This window comes from Lactuca sativa, chromosome 4 (assembly GCF_002870075.4).
Source record: "Lactuca sativa cultivar Salinas chromosome 4, Lsat_Salinas_v11, whole genome shotgun sequence".
Classification (NCBI taxonomy): Eukaryota; Viridiplantae; Streptophyta; class Magnoliopsida; order Asterales; family Asteraceae; genus Lactuca; species Lactuca sativa.
Genome location: NC_056626.2, coordinates 96,573,158 through 96,598,619, shown reverse-complemented (window position 1 = coordinate 96,598,619; position 25,462 = coordinate 96,573,158). Strand labels below are relative to the sequence as shown.

At 35.6% G+C, this 25,462-nt stretch overlaps 1 protein-coding gene across 1 annotated transcript; it reads left to right on the top strand.

The window, feature by feature from the left end:
- The first annotated feature begins 2,518 nt into the window (after nt 1-2,518).
- LOC111919818 (uncharacterized) lies at nt 2,519-4,027 on the top strand. Its single transcript, XM_023915394.2, has one exon. The coding sequence runs from the start codon at nt 2,519-2,521 to the stop codon at nt 4,025-4,027; it is 1,509 nt and encodes a 502-aa protein (XP_023771162.2).
- The last annotated feature ends 21,435 nt before the right edge of the window (nt 4,028-25,462 follow it).

Here is a 25,462-nt window from a genome sequence, read left to right as displayed (position 1 = left end):
TGACCTAAATTTGATTGGTTTTACATTACATTGTCTCGAAATATCGGGTTGTCACAACTTGTGACTGTTAGCTACAGTCAACCAAAAACAAATGATGAACTATCCTTTTATTTGTTATTATTCCGGCGTTGATGAAGCGTACAGTGTTGTTTCTCATGTTAAATCATGAGTGTATTTGTTCTCATGGTAAATATTGAGTGTATTGCTCTATCAGAGGTATTATGTCATAGCAGCGGTTACAGGCTCATGGTAGCAAATTGTAGAAACATTATACCTTGTCGTATACAAGTATTAATGTTAAGTATAAGTTTTCCCCTTCTTATACCTTAAGATTAAGAAATGTTTGGGTATAACACTTAAATGATAAGTATACTATTATACCTAATGTGTAAAAATGTATTATTTTATGGAGTCAAAACCTGTGGACTCACCAACTTTCTGTTGGCGTATTTTAAAATGAATGTGTTTTCAGGAACTTGAAAAGTTGGTATGTATTCGAACAGGAGAAGTTTTACTAGTATCTTTTTGTTCATTATGAAGTATGTCATAGTCGGATATTATGTAATAAATACTAGGAAAACAATAATGTAACTTTCAATCATCAATAAAGGTATGTATTTTCTTTAAGTATTGTTCAATGTATGTTATATAACTGTGATACGAAAAATGACGTTACACTACCTGGTGTTTCCGTCGATCGCCTGGGTGTGACAGATTGGTATCAGAGCTATTAACTATAGTGAACTAGTACTTTCTTAGGAAAGCACGTCTATAGTTTAGGACTTACTCTATTAGGTTTAGGTATATCCCTTAGCCTATAAATAAAAAGTATTATTAATTATACTGCTGAAGGGCTACTTACGGGAGCGGTGACAAGGATAGACATGTCCATTTGGGTTGCTGGATTTCACAACGGCTATATGCTAAAATGATCTTGCCCTTTCGAGAGTCCTGACTGGCCGGAGCCTTATCAGATAGACATGAAGTAACAAAAAATAGTAAAAGCGTGAATACAATAAATAAGAATATTGAGTCATATATAAAGACTCAGACCCGCGATGAGAATACACCTTAATACCCAGAATGTTTTTGATCTCAAGGATTTAGATCAAATATTCCAACTAAAGTTTATATGTGCATAGATCCTATCACAACTAGGTATAGGTGCGCAACTACATTTTAATATGATCAGATCATATGAACTATTTAATTTGGGAGAAATATTTGATAGACTAAACTCTTGGAAATCCAAAATGTATAGGAATTCGACATGGCACATTTACGAGAATGGATAATCATCGAGGATACGGATGAAGAAGAGGAACTTTCATTCCCTATGATGTTAGGCGATCCTTACTATCTTGTAACTCCAACCACCTTTCATCCAATACCTTCTGACGATGGAGCACCGTTACCCTCTAACGAATAGGAAGAGAGTGAACCAATGGAAGAAAGCGAATCCATGGAGGAGACAAAGTCGGTGGCATAATCTCTACCAGCTCTGAACACTCTTTATCGTAAAGTTCCGGGAGGAGTAAAAATGAAACGCATTGCACGTAAATCTATACCGATATGGAAAAAGCCTAAGAAGAGTCAGAAGGCAACATCTTCAGGAAGTCATAGAGTTCAAGATGAACCTGCACGGATCGCACAAGCAGTTGATAAATGGGTGGCAGAAGAAAAAGCAGCCAAGATGTATGAGACTGGTCAGTCATCTCGACCACATCTCCCACATTCTTCTGAAGATAACACTTTATCTCAATTGTTTGAGAAAAGTGTGAAAATTGAAGATAAGATAGAAATTGTTGAAGGGAGGGCTACTCATCTCTCTGGAAGAGTACGAAGGCTAGAAGGACAAAGGACATGAGATCAGGAACCAGTGATGGATGTCCATCATCGTATACATTTTGCTTATAATGACATGATTACTCATGCTGCCAGGATTGCAGAGTTAGAGCTCTACAATCAAACCTCAAGAAATGAAGAACGCATGGGAAGTCTTGAGCAAAGAACTCAAGCACTTGAAGAGCAAGTGGTTAATGTCACTGATGTGTTGGGTCATCACTTAGGTTTCTGGTAGATAAGCTACAACTAGTGGTTATGTAAATAGAGAAAATCAGACTAGTTAAGGCGAAAAGAGGAAAGTTTATAGCAAGGATGTAGAAAACCTTGCAAATTTTGCAATGTTTATAGAAACTTTTCTCTTATAAACCTAAATAAACTGATGTAACCACTAGTAACAATATGAAGCATACGTTATAGTAATCATTATGTTGCCTATTATGTTTTACGCTGTGAATAATAACTAGAGTATTTAGTACTCATGTATTAAATGATTAACAAAACTCATAAAAATTCTTATTATTTATAATAGGAACTAAAACAAAATGCCTAGAAGGGTAATCGGCTAAACCCTAACTGACCATCAGCACCACAACGACAACCACAACCACCGCCAGAAATAAACCCCTCAATAAGTACAGTGCAACTTGAAGAAATCATAGCTCAAAGAATTGATATGGCTCTATCTAATGTCACAAGAGATGGAGTTAGAAATGAAGGCCATGTAAGGACCGCTAGAACATGTACCTACAAAGATTTTATGAATTGTAAGCCAAAAATCTTTCATGGAAATGAAGGGGTAGTGAATTTGACAAGGTGGATAGAAAAGACAGAATCCGTCTTTCAAATAAGCTTTTGTCCAGATGATTGTAAAATACGATTTGCAGCATGTACTTTCGCTGAAGCATCACTTACATGGTGGAATATCCATGTGAATACAATGGGAATTGATGCTGCAAATTCCATGAAATGGGAGGAGCTAAAAATGATGCTAGTAGAGGAGTATTGTCCTAGGGAGGAAATACATAAACTGGAACAAGAACTGTGGACCCTAACCATGAAGGGTTCAGAGATAAAAGCTTATACCGCTAGATTTAATGATCTTGTTGTAATGTGTCCAGCACTTGTGACCCCTGAATATAAAAAGATTGAGCGATATATCTGGGGTTTAGCATCGCAAATCAAAGGCATGGTGATCGCATCAAAGCCTACGACTTATGACAACACCAAGAGGATAGCTCATCAGCTAACTCTCACAGAGATCCAAGGAACAGAAGTGGTCTCAAAGGCTGAGTCTCCCAAAGCTAGAACAAACAAGCGCAAGTTTAATAACAAGAATCCCAAACAATCATCCGAGAAAAGACAAGAAGTGGCAACCAACTACGCAACCACAACAACAGTACCTACTCAACCAAAGTATGCATGGTGCAACCACTGCAACCATCATCACCCAGGTGACTATTTTGTTTGTAGGAAATCCAAAAAGAAGGGGCATACTGCTAGTTACTGCAGGAGCACAACACATGCAACAGTCAATCAGCAAACAAATACTAGAACAGGTCGTGGTGAAGAAAGAAAGTGTTATGAGTGTGGAGAGGTTGGACACATCAAGAATGAATGTCCAAAGTTAAGGATTCAAGGAGGCATAGGGTGTGGCAGGGCATTTGTGATCGGAAGCAGAGAGGCTATCCAGGACCCTTCGGTTGTATCTGGTACGTTTCTCATAGATGATTTATACGCTAGCATACTCTTCGACTCTGGAGTAGATCGAAGTTTTATAACTCCGACATTTAGAAAATTGTTGAGTCATAAGTCTAGCATATTAAAAGAAATCTATGAAGTAGAAATCGGTAACGGTCAAACTGAGAAAACACATGAAATCCTAGAAAACTGTCTGCTAACTCTTAATAACTACCTTTTTCACGTCAACCTCATGCCAATGCCTATTGGTAATTTTGATGTCATAATTGGCATGGATTGGTTATCTTCTCATCGCGCCGAAATTCTATGTCATGAGAAATCCATACGACTACCCTTACCAAACGGCGAAGTCCTGATTATCTATGGTGATAAGTCTGGGAAAAACCGCAAAGTCATCTCTTGTACCAAGACACAGAAATATCTACATAAGAAATGTAGCGCATTCTTAGCCCACATTGTAGATAAGAGAAGAAAGATAAAATAAATCAAGGACATACCTAAAGTATGTGATTTCCCTGACGTATTTCCTGAAGATCTACCTGGAATACCTCCCATCCGACAAGTCGAGTTTCGAATCGACTTAATTCCAGGAGTAGCACCAGTAGCGAAATCTCCTTATCGGTTGGCTCCATCTGAAATGCAAGAATTGTCTAGCCAACTACAAGAACTTCTTGACAAAGGCTTTATTCGACCATGTTTTTCATCTTGGGGAGCACCAATCTTGTTTGTCAAGAAGAAGGACGGATCCTTCCGAATGTGTATTGATTATCGGGAGCTGAACAAGCTACCGATCAAGAATTGTTATCCGCTTCCAAGAATTGATGATTTATTCGATCAACTGCAAGGATCTAGCTACTACTCAAAGATAGATCTTAGATTAGGATACCATCAACTCAGAATACAAGAAGACGACATTCAAAAAACAGCATTTAGAACTCGTTATGATCATTATGAGTTCTTAGTTATGTCTTTTGGATTAACCAATGCCCCAGCAGTGTTTATGGATCTCATGAATCGTGTTTGCAAACCATACTTGGATAAATTCATGATCATATTTATCGATTATATATTGATATATTCACGAACCAAGGAAGAACATGGTCAACACCTGCAAATAATCTTGGAACTACTAAGAAAAGAAAAGTTGTATGCTAAATTCTCCAAATGTGAGTTTTGGATTAGAGAAGTACAATTTTTAGGTCATGTAGTTAGCAACGAAGGAATTCATGTTGACCCATCCAAAGTTGAAGCAATCAGGAATTGGGAAGCACCAAAGACGCCAACAGAGGTACGTCAATTCCTAGGACTTGCTGGCTATTACCGCAGATTCATAGAGAATTTCTCCAAAATAGTCAAGCCACTTACAACACTAACCCAGAAGGATACGAAGTTCAACTGGGAAGACAAACAAGAAGCTGATTTTCAGAAACTGAAGCAAATGTTGTGCAGTGCACCAATCCTATCCCTTCCAGAGGGGACAGAAGATTTCGTCGTATACTGCGACGCATCAAATCAAGGATTGGGATGTGTATTGATGCAAAGAGGAAAGGTTATCGCCTACGCATCACGACAAATTAAGGTGCATGAGAATAATTACACTACCCATGATCTTGAATTGGGAGCTGTAGTTTTTGCACTAAAAATCTGGAGACATTACCTATACGGTACTAGGTGTACTATTTTTACTGACCACAAGAGTCTCCAGCACATCTTCGACCAAAAAGATCTTAATATGAGACAACGAAGATGGGTCGAATTATTGAATGATATGAATGTGAGATTCGTTATCATCCTGGAAAGGCAAACGTGGTAGCAGATGCCTTGATCCGGAAAGAATATATTAAACCCCGTTGGGTACAAGCATTAACTATAACTATCCATTCTAACCTCGCCGCACAAATTTGAGAATCTCAACTTAAGGCTCTAAAAGAAGAAAACATCAAGAACAAAGCTTTGCGAGGAATGAAAAAGCAACTTATACAAAAAGATGACAGAACGCGACACTTTATGAACCGAATTTGGACGCCTAAGTGCGGTGGAGTCAGGGACATGGTCTTAGAAGAAGCCCACAAGTCCAAATATTTTGTGCATCCAGGCTCTGACAAAATGTACTTAGATTTAAAAGTACATTATTGGTGGCCAAACATGAAGGTAGAAATTGCTACTTATGTGAGCAAATGTTTGACTTGTTCTAGAGTGAAGGCAGAACATCAAAAGCCTTCAGGTTTACTTCAACAACCGGAAATACCTGAATGGAAATGGGAGCAGATATCAATGGACTTCATCACTAAGTTACCTAAAACTCCTAGTGGGTCTGACACTATTTGGGTGATAGTCGATAGGTTGACTAAGTCCGCCTATTTCTTACCAATTAAGGAGAACGACAAGATGCAAAAGCTGACTAGAGTTTATCTTAAGGAAATTGTTAGATTGCATGGAGTTCCAAGTTCTGTTATTTCTGACCGAGATAGTAGATTCACTTCACGATTTTGGCAATCTCTAAAAAAATCCTTAGGAACACATCTAGACATGAGTACAACTTACCATCCACAAACTGATGGTCAGAGTGAGAGAACCATTCAGACTTTAGAAGATATGCTCCGAGCCTGTGTAATAGACTTTGGGGATGCGTGGGATACTCATTTACCGTTAATTGAGTTTTCCTACAACAATAGTCATCACACCAGCATCAAGGCTGCACCGTTTGAGGCTCTTTATGGACGAAAATGTTGTTCCCCAGTATGTTGAGCAGAAGTTGGAGATACGCAGATGGCCAAAGAACGTACAGGTGATACCTTACGTACTGGACCAGAAATAATCCACGAGACAACTGAAAAGGTCGTGAAAATTAAGGATCGATTAAAGGCTGCACGTGATCGTCAAAAGAGTTATGCTGACGTAAGACGTAAGCCTTTAGAATTCCAAGTTGGAGATAAAGTAATGTTGAAGGTCTCTCCTTGGAAAGGTGTAATTCGATTCGGTAAGCGAGGCAAACTAAACCCACGGTGTATAGGACCTTTTGAAATTCTAACTAGAATTGGTTCTGTCGCATACCAACTCAAGTTGCCTCAAGAGCTAAGTAATGTACACGATGTTTTTCACGTATCAAATCTCAAAATATGTCTATCCGATGACACTCTTGTGGTACTTCTCGACGAGATACAAGTCAATACCAAACTCAACTTTGTAGAAAGAACTTATCGAGATCAAGGATCAAGAAGTCAAACGATTAAATTAAACAAATTCGTATTCCCATAGTGAAAGTTCGATGGAACTCTTTGCGAGGACCTGAATTTACTTGGAAACGTGAAGATTAGATGAAAGAAAAATACCCCCAACTGTTTGACAAAACCCTATCCACCAGATAAATTTCAAGACGAAATTTTTCTAACGGGGGAAGAATGTAACACTAGTCAAAATAGGTCAATAGACAATCATATGTGATTATGACAATCATGTAATGTGATTATGTTAACATAGTAATGTGGTAAGATTCTTATGTAGTTCATGATAAATTCTAATACAAGTATGAACTTTCTTTATGATACAAATCAAAGTGTACGTCCATACGATTCCAAAAATATAGAGAACGTCTGAATCTGACTTCGCATGAAGAAGTTATGATCAACCGAACACTATAAATCTCTATAATAAGAGGAATTTAAAATAGACTTAGAATTAGCTATTTAAGTCTAAAAGAGAGTTGTAGTACTCGTAAATACCTACGCGTATAAAGAACGTCAAAAACGGAGTTCGTATGCAAACGTTATGGCCTTCCGAAGATTCAGCTTTCAGAAACCCTAAGTTAATTAAATTCACGACGTGAGCTTTATGAAACTCACGACGTGAGGAGTCATTTATCCATATCTTGGAATCTAGAAGGTGTGACGAGGCTGCGAGGGGATAGAATCCAAACCCACAACGTGGATATCAAATTCACGACGTGAAACTGGAATTGCGACACCTTCTGAAGCTAGGAACGCAAATGGCAAGTCTACAAGGATAAGATCCTAAGTCACGAAGTGGGGGTCCAAAATCCTTTCTATAAATAGCAAGTCCGACTTCAGCCATTCTTACACCAAAACTTCTTCCCTTTCTCTCCTTTGCTGAGGCCATCTTGCATCCCGAGCCCCGATGATCTCGCACGCTGACCGTTTTGCTTAGATAACATAAAATCACGCTACTAGGGTGAGTTTCACGGCCCCAGTTTCTAAATATTTCGGGGGAAAACGCATGCTAGTTATTGTATATATGTTATTATTATGTCTATATGATAGTATATAGTTATGATAACCGGGATATGATTGTTCTAAATATAACATTTTGAATACGTACAACTATTATTAACTTATCAGTATGTTAATTTACTAATGTAGATCTTGAGTTATACTTAGGATTCTATATATATGTTGTGTGCGATATAATACCGAAGTTATATTTGAAATTTCTAAATGTTAAGTTATATAGTATGTTGCTATTAATAGTTTTATGTCAAGATAAAACTAGATATGTTATATGTTGTTATTATTAGTTTTATGTCAAGATAAAACTAGATATGTTATATGTTGTTATTATTAGTTTTATGTCAAGATAAAACTGGATATGTTATATGTTGTTATTATTAGTTTTATGTCAAGATAAAACTTGGTATTATTATTTAGAGTTTTATGTCAAGATAAAACTAGAAACGTTATAAGTTGTTATTATTGGTTTTATCACTACTAGAATTTAGGCCTTTAACGACGCACAAAACATGACACGTAGTGTTTTCTGATACGTAAAGGTGCGTGCTCTAATAATAATGTCATCTCCCACAAAATGTGAAGGATTTAGAGCACGCATTTTTGCGTGACCTAAAAATAGTGTCAGAAAAAAAACATGGAGGGCGCCCATTTAAAATAGCGTGTCGTGCAAGCATGTCGCTTTATAATTCTTAAAATGAACACGCTGACTATTTATCTTATAACAAAATCGTTGGGATCTAGGGTTTTTTTTAAAGGATGCTCTCTACAAGGTTCACTACATCTTCTCACTTTCGCTCATCCCCGCTCACCTCTTCCCACCGGCGACCTCCGCTCACATCTTCCCGCGGGCGACCTCGAGCTCACCTCACCGAGACTGCGATGACTGCTCAAGTTTACAAGCCTTCATTTAAGAGCCAATTTAGGGTTCGTTACATTGTGCCTGTATCAGACTTGCAAAGAGATTAAGGGTTTTTTGACTTCTCCTTATCGCTATCTATGAACTAATGAAGCCCTAGATAGTTACGATTCAAGCATCGTGTAGGGTAAAGGTGGCCCTGCCTCCTCCACAAATTAACTCGCTAGATATCTTCGTTGTTCCTCCCATAAGGTAAGTTGATGGTCCCTCGTTCTCGCTCTCTCTTTTATTTTTCTTGAAATTTCTTCTCCATTCTCCCTTTTGCATTCTCCCTTTTCAGCTGAATGATGTTTCTCTGTTGAGAAAACATCAATTGATTCCATAAATTAGAGGTCCAGTTGTTCGAGTTTCTTTAGTTTTTGAATTTATTTACTCGCAAATTGATAGAATGGATGAAGTGGAATTGAAAAGGTGCACTTCGTCTTTTTTTGATGGAAAACTCGTCCATCCTTAGCTATATTGAGTTGTTTACATAAATTATGTTAGTAAGTTTTGCAGCGCAAATTCCCTTGAGATTTTTTATTGTAGGAAAATTTTGTTTGATTTGAGATTGATTGGTTTGACCTATTAATCCCTGACTTAGGGCTAGCAAAGGGAGATTCTTAATAATTTAGGGCTTCAAATGCTTGCTTTTAGGAGTAATTTAGCTAGGTACTTTATGCAGAACTTTTATCTGTTTCATTGGGATTATATTTATCTTATGTATTCCCAGGAAAAAGAAGGCGAGGTTTCAAAAGGGAAAGAAGGTGAAACCTAGAGAAAAAGTGGCGATACTTGTAAATGTTCCCCAAGTTGCTGAAGACGAACCTACTGAGCTGAAAGATACCCATCTAGTTGTCAAAGCTCGGTCAAAAAGACAGAATCAAGATAAAATTGGACTCATTATTGAAGAAAATGGATATCTTCTGGATTTTGTAGCTATTGCTGAAATGCATTCTAGGGTTTTTTTAATCTCCATTTTTCTGTCTTCAGATTTTGATCATATTATGTATATGTTTATGTTTAGTTTTACTTTTGACAGGAGAATAAGACACTGGAAGATGATAAAACAAGAAACTATAATGGAATTCAGCTTGAAGGGAGCTCTAATAGAAAGGAAAAGATGTATATGATGAAAAGCAGGAGGTCTTTTAGTGGGAAGCACAGGTAATTAGTATTTCTCTTCTCGTGTAAACAACCAAATTTGTAGTATGCTTCATTGGTTTATTTGTAAATGTTCATTCGAAGTTATAAAATTATTTCAATTTGATGTCGAACCTTTTGTTGCTTTTTTGAGATAGTTTTAAATAATAACATAAAAATGAAAATAAAAGTGAATTTTTGGTGGCTCGGTATGAACTTGATAACGTTTGATTTTTTCAACCAACATTCACATTACAAAGCTACAAGTTACTGGAAATTGAGCATTGTGTTATTGGAAGTCCTTTACTGAAACTTTGGAGGAAGCCACTGTTATAGTCCCATCTATCAAGGTACTTTTCATTTTGTTTTAAAATACTAGTAGTCGAATATGATTTAACTTTGAATTAATTTTGAGTAACACATTGAACTATTGGACTATATAGTAGATAGTCATTTGAATATTTGATTTAAAAGTTGAGATTAGTTAGATACTTTTACTATTTGTGCAATGATTAGTCTTGATGTTTGTGGTTTGCCATTTCTACAAGTGTCTGTAAAATAGAGGGGAACTAAAAAGGTTAAATAAAACATAAACATATATATAGTTACAAATTAAACGGATTTAAAAAATACCGTATAATGTTTACAAATGTGTAAATCGTTTTGCTAGAATTTGGGACTATATTTTGTTGTAGTTTTTAAGTTATATCTTACGTATCAATTATTTACAAATAAAAAATGATAAAATTATTGTTGGATGAACCAAATTCAATCAAACTTAATTTATTTATAAAATATATATTAATATAAAACATAATAAAAAACTTTAATGGGTTAAGCTTAGTATCAGATTCTCATGATTTTGTTATCTTATATCCAGGATAAAGAGGTTAAGTATTTGAGTGTGTTGAGAGCATCATTGGTGTCAAGGAAGGAAAATGGTAAACTACAATGGGCAAAACCATATCATCGAGTCTCATCTAATTCTTCTATCAATTTACACCTGTTTGTTGTTTTTTTTTTTAAATTTAGGGGACGAAACCTCTTTTCTTCCAAGCTTCTTAAGGTTCAATACTTTCTATTTTATCTAGTGCTATTTCGCATCGCGATTGAAACTAAAGATAATCACTTCTCTTCCTCTTTCGGACATGTAAAAATAATTATGAGAAGAACACCCTGTATTTTTTCATTCTTAAGTTACAACCTAAGTTCATAATATCTTTTATTTTAGTTTTTTTTGGATTATTTATGAGTTCTTTGATCATCAGAGTCAAAATTATACTCAAAATTTGTTACTTTTCTGTTTTACTGCCTAATTTCATGTTAATTTTGATTCTAATATGTGCTTTCTTGGATTATGTAGGTTATGTATGATAGTCACAACCATATATGCTAACAGATTCATCAAACTTGGCATCACTAGTATTGTAAGGAGGGTAAAATAGGAAGGAAATTTTGTCCTTAGTATGTGATCTTTAAAATTTTTGTATACTTTGAAAGTGATAATATTGAAGTTTCCACTAATCTCAGTTATTGGAAAGTTTCTACTTTCTCAAAAGTTGAGAAACTAGGGCAGGCAAGTCCAGCTCCTGCTAGTCTTCCTATCAAGAAAGATGTTGCAAAGATCATGTATACAAGTGGCAGCACATGTTTAACAAAGGTTGGATTTTTCCCTTATTGTCCTAGGCTGCATCTGTATTATTATAAACATTAACATTTGAAAAAAAATGTTTGTTACTATTCCTAAGGTCAAATCTTAGGAATAATTTATACACTATTCTTGCATATGTTCCTTTTTTGGTTCGTATTTTTTGTACTTCACTTTATTTTTTTTATTTCACTTTACTTTAACCAATCAGGTGAATTTTTTTACTAGTTTTATTGTCGAATCTAGTTTCTTTAATCTGCTACAGGTCGAATTAACTGATAATTCAGAGAAATTGAAGCTTAGGTATGAAATTAACCGATTAACTGATAATTCAGAGAAATTGAAGCTTTAAAATGCTGAATTAATGATAAGACTAAATATATACTTTTATTATGTTACAAAATAAGTGGAAGGAGGTATTGTCTCTGAGCACCACTAACCTGGTATAAAGAGTGGATAACAGTTCAGGAGAATTATATGAAACCAACAAAAATACAATCATAAACACAAACACAAACACGTGTCAACTTCTTGACTCAAGTCCAAGGGCTGATGTTGTGGTTGCTGGCTAGCTACTCAAGTTTTATAATCCATTATCCTATGACAAACATACAAACAAACGATAAAGTAATGTTTTTAGTTGTTGGGTTTTGTTTTTTTCCCAAGATTTTTGGAGTTATTTGATTATCTAACAGGATATAGTTGGTTAGGGTGATATAAGAAATGAGTCCAAGGGTTTTAGAGTTTGGTCTGAATCTGATTATATATGGTGGTTTTAGATTTCGAGGGGCAAATCTGGAATGTTTATTTAGTTCCATATTTTGCATTGAAACTCATAGAGTTTAGTGTAATTATAGCATATGGTCTGTCTCTCTGTTTGTCTGTGTGAGATTAATATGAATTCAGGTTGGCATTTGCATTAGTTGTAGGATTTTTATTTTTGGTAATAAACTTTTATCCTTTTTTATATTTGTGATGATTATGTGATTTATGTTTATGTTATTCCCCACAAACTGTTTACAATACTAATAATATTCATATTGAATTTTAATGTTTTTAGGTTGTTATTACAAATCTTGAGGGCGGTTTAGTAACAGAACATGAGGTAAAGAAATGGTCAGATGCACCAGGGGATAATCTTGTCAAACATTTTCCTTAAACTACAAGGTTGGCATTTTATTTTATTAATATTTATACTTTTTACCGTGTTCATGTCTTCTTTTTTTGGTCCTATAATATTCTTTATATTTAATTAATTAATTTTGGCTTTTATCCTTCACAAATTCTTTATCTTTTACAGCGACTTAAAACATAGTGGCTTGAATCCTCTCTCTGGAGAAGGAAAACACTTGGTTCCATTCAGGGTCAGATTTATTTTCAAAATGACGAGTTGTACCCTTATAGTTTCCAAGATGAACTTCAACATAAGGGTCACAACTACCAGTAACATCTTTTGCAGGTAAATCCCTAGCTTTCACCACATGGACATACATGTATTGCATTTGTCATTATTCAATTCAAAATCGGGTAAAAATCCTTTTAATCTGTGAAAGAATTGATAAAAAGCAGTTTAAAAAAGTTTACATCTTTGGATAAAAGTGCCTCCATGCTAACATCCATCTGAGGATTAACAGTTGCTAATTTCATTGACACAAACTACAACCAAAGAGAACCCAATTTATTTGAAAGAAAAAATCAACATATTTTGGTATTTTTACAAAGAAGTTAAGTACTAGATTAATCTTTAATAACCTCAACTTGTCTCTGTAAGGACTGTATGTAGGTTATAATCTCATCAAGCATTACAACTTTTCCTGTGACCTATAAAATGAAAAACACCATCTTAATTTACATTCAAGAAGTGAAGAAAAATGATAAAAACTGAAGCTTTTTGAGCCATTTTTTATGTTTACCTTGTTACAACTAGGAACAAGATCTTGAAGGAACTTCATCCTCTCACTAATTTTCTCTCTTGATACCTGAATTTGTCAAAAAAGAGAAAGAAATGTGAGATGGGTTTTATGAATTGCATTTATATTTATAAATATTTCACTAATTGTGGTGAATTTAAAGGACTGTTATAGGACAAATTGTTGGTGCTGTTGTTTCCATTAATGCGGGATTGAGGTGAAATCCCTTGGGAATTGCATATACTTCCTATCCTACCAACCAATTCGTTGAGAACAATGCTCTGACCACCATTACCTCAAAGATATCTCTCTGGTCCTATGAATTCTCACAATTGAGGTTAAAGAAGCAATTAGGAAGCTGCTTTGAGCTACAATTCAGCTCACTTCCTTGAATTCCCATTCCAAAGACGGAATTCCAGCCTTGGGGGATTCCATTTCCTTCATTGGTGAAAAACTTCTCCTTTTCCATAATTGAACTGGACTTCCAAATGGGATTATACGTTCTTGGCAAATCTCCTAATGGGTGTCTGGTTTTGAAGAATTAAGTAAGAAAGATTGAAACTTGAGGGTGGAATTGATAGTTTTTTCGGTTCTTGGAATTCACTCAAGTATGTGAAAGATAAAAGGGTAGTGTATGTGTGAGAGAGAGAGAGAGAGAAAGAGAAAGAGAGAGAGAGAGAGAGAGAGAGAGAGAGATTGGTAATAGGGGAAAGGAAAGTGAAGAGGAAGCAATGAAAAAACAAACATTAAAAAGGAGAAGGAATATTTGACTTTGCATTTCTTAGATGTAAGTTAATTTATATAATTTAGTTTTAAGTTATCATACAAATTTATTTACAATAATTGTATTGTACAAAGAAGTGATCAAAACTTATGGATTTTGTATTTACTGATTTATGTTATATCAATAATTTTTTTTTTGGTGAGACGTTTTTTATGGAATCATCTAGAAAAATTTCTTTTATGATTTTTGATAGCAAAATTTCTTTATATGATTTTGCAGGTGAGCTTATCTCCTATGACCTTTCCTCCACCCAGGTGGGGTTTGGTCGGTTACAGAAAACATCGAGTCAGTGAGAATGTTGAAGTGTGTTGGATGGGGTGTGATGGCCAGCCATAAAAGTGGCGAAACAGAGGATACTTTTGTTGCAGATCTTTCAGTTAGCTTGTCAACAGTAATAATATTAATTAATATTTTTAGCAGAATATGAGGTAGTGTTTTGTTATGTTATAACTTATAAATGATACTTATTATGGGAGTTTGTGTGTGAAAGATGGTCAGATTAAAACTGGAGCTCCTTGTTGTTCAAAACGACTTGCAAAATACAACCAGGTAATCAAATTCATCTTTACTTGTATTTATGTAAATGAGTTACTTGAATATATTTATAATTTTAATTTGAAAACTGAAGCTTCTGAGGATAGAAGAAGAGTTGGAGCAGCAACTCGAGATATCATATATTGAGTGAGATGGGCCAATGTACAACTGTTTATCCATATAATCAACTGTTTGAAGCACTAGTATTAAAGAATTATGAAAGGCAAGATGCAACTTTACTTGGTTGGAATTTGATGTACATAGCAGATTAGATGTAAATTTATATATTGTAAGAAATAGAATTGTATGACATTAAATTTATGCAATGGATTCTATTTTTTGTATATGATATTTTATTTTCTATTATGAAACATTAAATACAAATTTAATTTGAAAATAAGTAAATCTATAAATAATATTTTTTTTAAAACATTTAAAATTATGATACGCAAAAATGTGTGTCATCTTCATTTATGACATGGCCTTTCTTGACAGGGGCTTTCTTGATACGCATTGCGTGTCATTAACATGCACGTCGTAAGGTTACGACACGCAAATGCATGTCGTCTTGCTTTATGACAGGGTCTTCCTTGATACGCATTGTGTGTCGTAAACGTGCGTCGTAATTGCGCGTCGTAAATGAGCGTCAGTGCGTCGTCTCTCTTTATGACAGGGCCTTCCTTGACGCGCATTTGGGAGTCGTCTAAGCCTTTTACGACGCGCAATGAGCGTCGTAAAAGGCTGTTTTTCTAGTAGTGTAGGTCAAGATAAAACCTGGTTTTTACTTCAAGATATAGCTGCTATACTGCCTAAATATTATGAAGTTAGGAGTAATGTTTAAAAGCATAGTCTAGTAACTTAAGGTTTTAGACATAAAGATGCTTTTGTTGTTAGAGCTATAGGAAGCTGTCAAAGTCTACATGAGTAATTGTATTCATCAACTAAGATTGGGGATCTTAGCGGAAATCCTCTGAACTGTAACTGTTAATCCTGTGTGAGCGAGGAAGTCGTGTATAATTAGTATACGGGCTGACCACCCCACTTGTGACTGTTAGCTACAGTCAACCAAAAACAAGTGATGAACTATCCTTTTATTTGTTATTATTCCGGCATCGATGAAGCGTACAGTGTTGTTTCTCATGTTAAATCATGAGTGTATTTGTTCTTATGGTAAATCTTGAGTGTATTGTTCTATCAGAGGTATTATGTCATAGCAGCGGTTACAGGCTCATGGTAGCAAATTGTAGAAACATTATACCTTGTCGTATACAAGTATTAATGTTAAGTATAAGTTTTCCCCTACTTATACCTTAAGATTAAGAAATGTTTAGGTATAACACTTAAATGATAAGTATACTATTATACCTAATGTTGGAGAGTCAAAATGATACTTTCAAAACTATACTTTTGAATGTGTAAAAATGTATTGTTTTATGGAGTCAAAACCTGTGGACTCACCAACTTTATGTTGACGTATTTTAAAATGCATGTGTTTTTAGGAACTTCAAAAGCTGGTATGTATTCGAACAGGAGAAGTTTTACTAGTATCTTTCTGTGCATTAAGAAGTAAGTCATAGTTGGATATTATGTAATAAATACTAGAAAAACAATAATGTAACTTTCAATCATCAATAAAGGTATGTATTTTCTTTAAGTATTGTTCAATGTATGTTATATAACTGTGATACGAAAAATGACGTTACACTACCCGGTGTTTTCGTCGACGGCCGGGGTGTGACATAAGGAATATCCCGAAGTCCCAATTTTCATACCCAAGTCCCGATGGAAGTTTTACACTGCTGAGATTCCCGAGAATCCTGAGAAATCCGTTTTCTCCTGTCGAAGTTCTGCTCGGTTTTCGTCTCACCTTCTTCAATCTATCAAGTGAGTTCATACCCCTATAACTATGTTTTCAAATGTTTTGTAAATGCTTTTATAGACTTTCAGGGGGGGGGGGGGTAATACAAGTACACACACGGTTATCCTCGTGTGAAAAACATCAATCTTTTGCTATTCTTTTGTTATATAAATATCAAACACTTTATTTATATTTTGAATATAAATGTTCAATAATGTTATTACAAATGTTATACTTCACATACAAAGTCGACACTACACTAGGGTTTATCATACAAACAAATCACACACATTTGGAAAAACTATAATAGGTATAGTATACTAGTTATTCATGAGATTTTACTTACTATAAGTACTATATCAAGGAAATACTTTCATATACAAGAATAATCGAACTTTTCATACGTAAATCTATTTGATACTAAGTCTTTTGAGACATTCAACTTCATGTACTTTCAAGTATGCAATAAAAGTCATGTATTATATACTATAATCTCTTGTAGGGAGAGCGTGATACTTATGTATAGATCTATACGGGATTGACAATCCCGCACCTAAACTGTTAGCTACAGTTAGACCGCTAGGTCTGGGGTGACAAACGTCATAACATTCCAACGCCTGAAGAACGTTGTTATAGGCAGTTTGGGTCAATAGCGTGGTTATAAAACTCACATGGAGTATTAAAAACACGTTGATTTACGGGGTTATCAAATGCCTTAGTGATGTTATACATACATAAGTCTACTATTCTAGGCATGAAAAACACTATTGCATTACAGTTTTGGAACTTTTAAACTACCACACACTTATGGAAAAATATTGGGCTTCTAGAAGCAAACATTCAAAAACAGTCAGGTCTTGGTAGAAGACTACTTTTATACTAGTAGGAAATATGAGATTTTCTAAGAGTTTTCAAACATCTACAAACAATTGCATTCGATTTTATACAAACATTGACATTAAATACTTATGAACTCACCAGCTTAAACGCTGATCTACTCTTTCAAATTTACTTGTATTTCTCAGGGATTCAGTAATACAGGTAAACTTCAGCTTTTGGAGAAGTGATGCTAAGGCGTCACTTTAAAACTCATTTTGTCATCATGTTGTAATTTGTTTGGAAACAAGTATCATTCAACAATATAACTTTTAAATGATATATATGATGGTTATTTTACTTTCTTTACTATGTATTTAACTGTTACGATACTACATGAAGTCAGCCGCCCTCGAACAATTCCACCGTTCTAGTTTGGGAGTGTGACAGAAGACAAGAATAAATCAAACTCTATAGTGATGCGGTATTTCTTTGATACATCAATGGTGGTAAGTTAATTACTAAATAAGTATCACTATAAATGTTATAATGTTTATAAATTTTAAATTTATATAGTCATTAATGGATTGAAAATGTTGATCATATAATAAAAAAAAATTCAACAATTCTATATAAGTTATAAAATTTACACAATGAATCTTATTATGATTCACAATATGAATAATTATAAATTTAAAATGTACCTTTTTGTGATTTTAAGAATTCACATATTCACAGTGTGAATAATTTAAAATTTAAAATATATATTATTGTGAATTTAACAATTTTGTTCTTAAAGTTTGATATATATTTATATTTTTTTGCAAAGGCAGTTCGTATATGATAAAAAAATATCCTTTCAGTGAAAGATTTGACAAATTTGAGTTAAATATCAAAGATACAATGAAAAAAGACAAAAAAACATCTAACATTTGAAAAAGTGGACTTGATAATAAAATATATTTTTTTCCATTGAAAGAAACGATAATGGATATATTACATCTTTTCAATAAAGTTTCACAATTTAAAATATTAAACAGGTGTTTTTTCCGGTTCATTAAAGAAATCATTTTTACCTAGTCCGCATAAACGTAGAGAAACTAATGGTTGATGTCATTGACAACAGGAATTCACTTGCAAATTTTACAAAAACTTGTCGTGATGCACCTAATGAATTGGTAAGAATAGTAAATTTACATTCTAAATTTTAATATAAATATAAATAGAAAAATATTTTGAATAAAATAATAAGTATAGTAAATAAAAATGTCTTCTTTTTTTGCAGAAACTATTGTTTTGTAGGTACTTAATGAGTGTCAATCACAAACAAACTTTAATTTTGGAGGGTTTTCAACCAGAAAGGGTGAAATTGAGTTGGTGCACAAGGGATAATGATGTTTACTAAGGAGTTTTTTGTGACATCCCCATTTTCACGGCCAAAAAAGACCGATGTTGTTTATGCTTTATAAAAATCAGAGTACTTCATTTTATAAAAATGTTGCGGAATTTGTTCCCAGAAAAACATGGTAAATACGTTATTAAAACATTTTCGAAGAAACGTATTTATTTCATTTTAAAACTTTTGGGATTCATCGTTAATACAGAAACATAAGCACAAACAGAACTTACAATTATTTACACTAGTGATCTACATCTCTTTAAATCTCTCAGTGTAATGTCACTTCATATTAACACCTGTGATATAAATAAACTGAGTGGGTCAGGTTGGGAAACCTGATGAGTACATATGGTTTTCAACCCACAATAATATAATTATTATGTTTAAACAATCAAACAATCAACCCAATTACCCATCCCCATTATCTTCTTTATTCTTAAGGATCTACCCTAAGAATTAGTTATTTCTCATTCATTCATTCCTAAGGATCATCCTAAGGAAACAACATGAAGTCCATTGTTGCCAATGACACATTGGTCAAGCGCAGCTGCTAATATTGTCACTTAGGCTCAGCTGCCAGAATTAGGACATTTTCTATGAGGCGCTTCTGCCGGTATTGACCTTTAAACACTACTGTCATGGTCATAAGGCTCCCTATTAGGCGCAACTGCCGATACTATCCTTAGAGCGCAGCTGCTAGGACGTTTACCGTAGATCTAAATCATCTACGGGTTGTGGCGCAGCTGCCAGTGGTCATCTATAGGGTACTAGGTCCACTGCTGCCAATGTATACCTATAGGGCACTAGGTCCGTACTACTAATGTTCCTCTATTTCAGCTTTGATCCATCATCATCCATCTACCCATGTTTTACCCAACATATCTTGTAGATATAAAATACTTTATACAGTTTACATCATTTAAAACATGTATAAAAATCTTTCACCAGCATAGACAGCAAGTATTCAGACAATATGCACACATAGCACGTAAATTTATAATAAAATACTTCATATCTATGTGTAAGATGAAAGTAACTATGCACTCACTTAAAAGGTGGTGAGTCGGCACTCGGACAGCACTTCGTTACTCTTAAAACAATTATCCCTTGACAAAACCTAGTATCATTACCACTAGAGTTTAGTCTAACGCTTGACGAGACTAATTTAATAGTCTAGCTATTATTACTATTATATAAGCGTTAAATAACACTCAATATAACTCATAATAATAGCCTAAATAATTATTTTAAGGTCCTAACAATGTTACTATAATTAAATAAAATCTATATTAAATATACTATAGGCGTAGCTCACTTACAGCGGGTTTTTATTAAAAATCGGGCTTCGCTGGAGCAGCGTTTCCGAGCCGAAAGTTTTTCTTCTCGGAGCCGTCGGGCGCTCCGGGGCTTTCTTCTCGTGATAGGGAGGTTCCCTAGACTTGGGAGGGGTTTAGGGAGGCTAGAGAGAAGTTAGAGAGAGAAAGAAAGGCTTATGGTGTGAAGAAAATATGAGGAGTTCACCCTTGTATTTATAGGAGTTTTATAGTAAAGTAGTCTCTAAGCTTCGTCCGTAACTTTTGCATACGAGCTCCATTTTTGTCTGTCTTTTTACCATTGAGTTCCTATTAATGAGATCTTCAACTTTCATTTAGACCTCGTTGGCTAATTCTCATTCTATCTCGGATTTACAAAACTGTATCGAATTCGCCGCGCTCGAAAAGTAGGGACTAAGCTTCGTCCATAACTTTCGCATACGAGCTCTATTATCGACGTTCTTTATATCCATGTGTTGGTATTTATGAGTACTACAACTTTCATTTAGATCCCGTCGGCTAAAAATCGACCGATCTAAAATTCAGATTTCGGGCTGTGCACTGCTATGCTAAATCTTAGAAAAATCATAACTTCCTCATACGAAGTCAGATTTGGGCGTTCTTTTTATCGATGTTCTTAGTTTAACATATTCTACGACTTTCGTTTAGATCGCTAAGGCTAAATCTCGCTCTATCGTAAATTCACTATTTACGCTTCCCGGTATCGTGCCGGTTCCGTCGCGAAACTTCAACGGGTCATAACTTCTTCGTTATAACTCGGATGTTTGGCGTTCTTTATATGTACGAAAACCTTGTAACATACTCTACAACTTGGTTAAGATTATTTATTCTAAATAATCTTTTGTCAAAAATTCGTTTTCGACCCCTATTGCCTCTAATTTGACTAGCCCAGATTTGCGGGCGTTACAATTATCTCCCCCTTAGGATGATTACGTCCCGGAATCATCAACGAAACAGGTTCGTATAATGACTCCATACTTCATCTCTTCATCCTAGGTAATAATTATAACTTCTACATTCCTTCAATTCTATCTCTTAAACTCATTGACTGTAAGAGTACTCGATCGTGCACCTGCTCTCTACCTCAAGTTAGACTCCAAATTATGACCTTCAAGTCACAATCTCGATCCTTGCTGGATACGGCCTTAAGATAAGTTCTTTTATTACTACTATAGATCGATGTGTCATATTCTAATGACCTATCATCGTATGTTGCAACACTTAGACTTAGGTCTCTTAGAGTTAAATTCTAAAACAGACTATGCCTTCCTTCATGTTCTAGTGTGATATAATCACACTTTAACATTAGGCATTTCTAGCCACCAACTTCTTTAACAACGAGTGCGATACTTCTATTGATCACTTTGATTTCAACCGTTTGGTTTAAGTCGGACGCTACATCAAACTTGGTTCTCTGAACCACACAACATACTTATCGTAGTCGGAATCGATTCGATATGACCACTAGGGTCGGAATATCAACAATCTTCTTAGTCATTACCGAAATGATGGTAACAACACACTTGAATAAAACGAAATCAATTACTAGCTTCTTGGTAACCTTGTGACTTTCCCTGATCCAAGTGTGAGTCCTGTGCTTCCGGTAGTATAGGCCTCTACTACCATTCACACCTACTCATACTCGTCTCAGGTATTGTCCCACAGTTTTCCAAGTTACCACACAAGAAAATCATATAACAGCTTAACACATCAGATATCAAAACGAAGGTTTTTATTATTCCTTGAAACTATTACATAGGTGTTCAAGTTCACCCTAGAATATGCCTCTAACAGGCTACATCATACGATTCTATGGCTACCTCATAACTCGATCTTTGGATGTCAAGTTGTCACTCCTGAATCCTCGCATTGTCATCTGCTTCGTCAAGGATCATTTGAAATGCTCTCGCCTTTGGCTTTGGCGGCACATTTGGCTTTGTAGCCCCCTCTCTCTTTGGGCAATCTTGCTTGAAGTGTCCTTCCTCATTACATTCGTAACACACCCTTTTATTGAATTTACACTCGTTGGCATAATGCCCATGCTTCCCACACTTGAAACAAGTTACTTCCTCACTGCATTTTCCAGAGTGTTTCTTTTTGCACTTCTCGCACCATCTTTCTTCACTCCCTCCTCCTCTAAACTTCCTGGTACTTGATTTGCTTCTCTCATCGGGCTTCGCAGACCCTTCAAACTTCCTCTTTTTGCCAACCTCGGTCTTGTTGGCGGCTCTTCCCTTGATCATCTCCTCAACCGACTTGACAGCCCAGATAGCTGCCTCCAAAGTAGGTGCCTGACGCACTGGCACTGCATATTCCCATGGAAGTCCTTTTGCGTACTTGTCAATTTTTGTCAGCTCATCCGGAACAAGACGTAAGGCGAACTCCATCTTCTCTGTGAAGTTGTTGGTGTATTCATCAATAGACATGCTTCCTTTCTTTAAGGTAAGGAATTGGTTTTCTAGCTCGAGTAGATTTTGGGCTGAGCAGTACCTACGTTTGAAATGCACCAAAAATTCTACCCATGTTAGTTGCAGGGGCTCATTGGGGCTCAACGTCTTTCCCAAGGTATTCCACCATCGTACAACACCTCCTCGAAACTGACGCACTGCAAACGTGGTCTGTTGTTTTCCCTTGCAACCGCACGTCATGAAAGCTAATTCCATCTCCGAGATCCAATCCATGACCCCGATCGGATCCTCCTTTCCAGTGAAAGTCGATGGCTTGCAAGTCAGAAAATCCTTGTACTTGCATCCATTCCTCTCGACTTCGTCATCTTGGTTGTTTTGTCGAACTATTGGTGGGTTGACTTGACCAACAGTCCCACTGTAGTTTCCTTCCTCAGTCTGCCCTTCGTTCAACTTGGGCTGTTCGATCTGAATAGTCGCTTCCTCTCGATTTTGTTGGAGCAAACGTCTGGTTTCCTCCATTTGACGATCCAACATTGCTTGGATCATCGCTTGCACTCCTGCCATCGTTATTGGCTCAGCGGCTACCACAACCGGTATTTGCTCAATCGCTAGGGGTTGATCTCGGTTCCCATTTGCATTCACGTTTCCGCTACGGGTTCTTGCCATCTTGATCTATACGCCGAATAAGGTGAATCTAGACCTTTACTTAGGATTGACGTTTAAATCATTCTTATCACTCCGAAATGTTTATATGCTAGTTCTATTATCGTAGTTAAACGCTTAGAATCCTAAACACATAAGGTTTCCAGATCCGGTCGGCAACAAACCATAGATCCAAAAAAATAACAGCATATCAGGCACAAGCATTTAGCACATAAAAGCATTTTAGGCACAATTCCTAAAATAAGCTAGTGCTCACACCTCACAATCATCGCTTAGCATTCTAAGTTTAAGTCTAGAAATAAATCCATATTCCTAGTTCGCTTAAACTAATGCTCTGATACCAACTGTGACATCCCCATTTTCACGGCCAAAAAAGACCGATGTTGTTTATGCTTTATAAAAATCAGAGTACTTCATTTTATAAAAATGTTGCGGAATTTGTTCCCAGAAAAACATGGTAAATACGTTATTAAAACATTTTCGAAGAAACGTATTTATTTCATTTTAAAATGTTTGGGATGTCATCGTTAATACAGAAACATAAGCATAAACAGAACTTACAATTATTTACACTAGTGATCTACATCTCTTTAAATCTCTCAGTGTAATGTCACTTCATATCAACACCTGTGATATAAATAAACTGAGTGGGTCAGGTTGGGAAACCTGGTGAGTACATAGGGTTTTCAACCCACAATAATATAATTATTATGTTAAACAATCAAACAATCAACCCAATTACCCATCCCCATTATCTTCTTTATTCTTAAGGATCTACCCTAAGAATCAGCTATTTCTCATTCATTCATTCCTAAGGATCATCCTAAGGAAACAACATGAAGTCCATTGTTGCCAATGACACATTGGTCAAGCGCAGCTGCTAATATTGTCACTTAGGCTCAGCTGCCAGAATTAGGACATTTTCTATGAGGCGCTTATGCCGGTATTGACCTTTAAACTCTACTGTCATGGTCATAAGGCTCCCTATTAGGCGCAACTGCCGATACTATCCTTAGAGCGCAGCTGCTAGGACGTTTACCGTAGATCTAAATCATCTACGGGTTGTGGCGCAGCTACCAGTGCTCATCTATAGGGTACTAGGTCCACTGCTGCCAATGTATACCTATAGGGCACTAGGTCCGTACTACTAATGTTCCTCTATTTCAGCTTTGATCCATCATCATTCATCTACCCATGTTTTACCCAACATATCTTGTAGATATAAAATACTTTATACAGTTTACATCATTTAAAACATGTATAAAAATCTTTCACCAGCATAGACAGCAAATATTCAGACAATATGCACACATAGCACGTAAATTTATAATAAAATACTTCATATCTATGTGTAAGATGAAAGTAACTATGCACTCACTTGAAAGGTGGTGAGTCGGCACTCGGACAGCACTTCGTTACTCTTAAAACAATTATCCCTTGACGAAACCTAGTATCATTACCACTAGAGTTTAGTCTAACGCTTGACGAGACTAATTTAATAGTCTAGCTATTATTACTATTATATAAGCGTTAAATAACACTCAATATAACTCATAATAATAGCCTAAATAATTATTTTAAGGTCCTAACAATGTTACTATAATTAAATAAAATCTATATTAAATATACTATAGGCGTAACTCACTTACAGCGGGTTTTTATTAAAAACCGGGCTTCGCTGGAGCAGCGTTTCCGAGCCGAAAGCTTTTCTTCTCGGAGCCGTCGGGCGCTCCGGGGCTTTCTTCTCGTGATAGGGAGGTTCCCTAGACTTGGGAGGGGTTTAGGGAGGCTAGAGAGAAGTTAGAGAGAGAAAGAAAGGCTTATGGTGTGAAGAAAATATGAGGAGTTCACCCTTGTATTTATAGGAGTTTTATAGTAAAGTAGTCTCTAAGCTTCGTCCGTAACTTTTGCATACGAGCTCCATTTTTGTCTGTCTTTTTACCATTGAGTTCCTATTAATGAGATCTTCAACTTTCATTTAGACCTCGTTGGCTAATTCTCATTCTATCTCGGATTTACAAAACTGTATCGAATTCGCCGCGCTCGAAAAGTAGGGACTAAGCTTCGTCCATAACTTTCGCATACGAGCTCTATTATCGACGTTCTTTATATCCATGCGTTGGTATTTACGAGTACTACAACTTTCATTTAGATCCCGTCGGCTAAAAATCGACCGATCTAAAATTCAGATTTCGGGCTGTGCACTGCTATGCTAAATCTTAGAAAAATCATAACTTCCTCATACGAAGTCAGATTTGGGCGTTCTTTTTATCGATGTTCTTA

Bases quoted from the DNA above. Each gene is read 5' to 3' on its own strand.
- LOC111919818 (XM_023915394.2), top strand. From the start codon at position 2,519: ATGGCTCTATCTAATGTCACAAGAGATGGAGTTAGAAATGAAGGCCAT.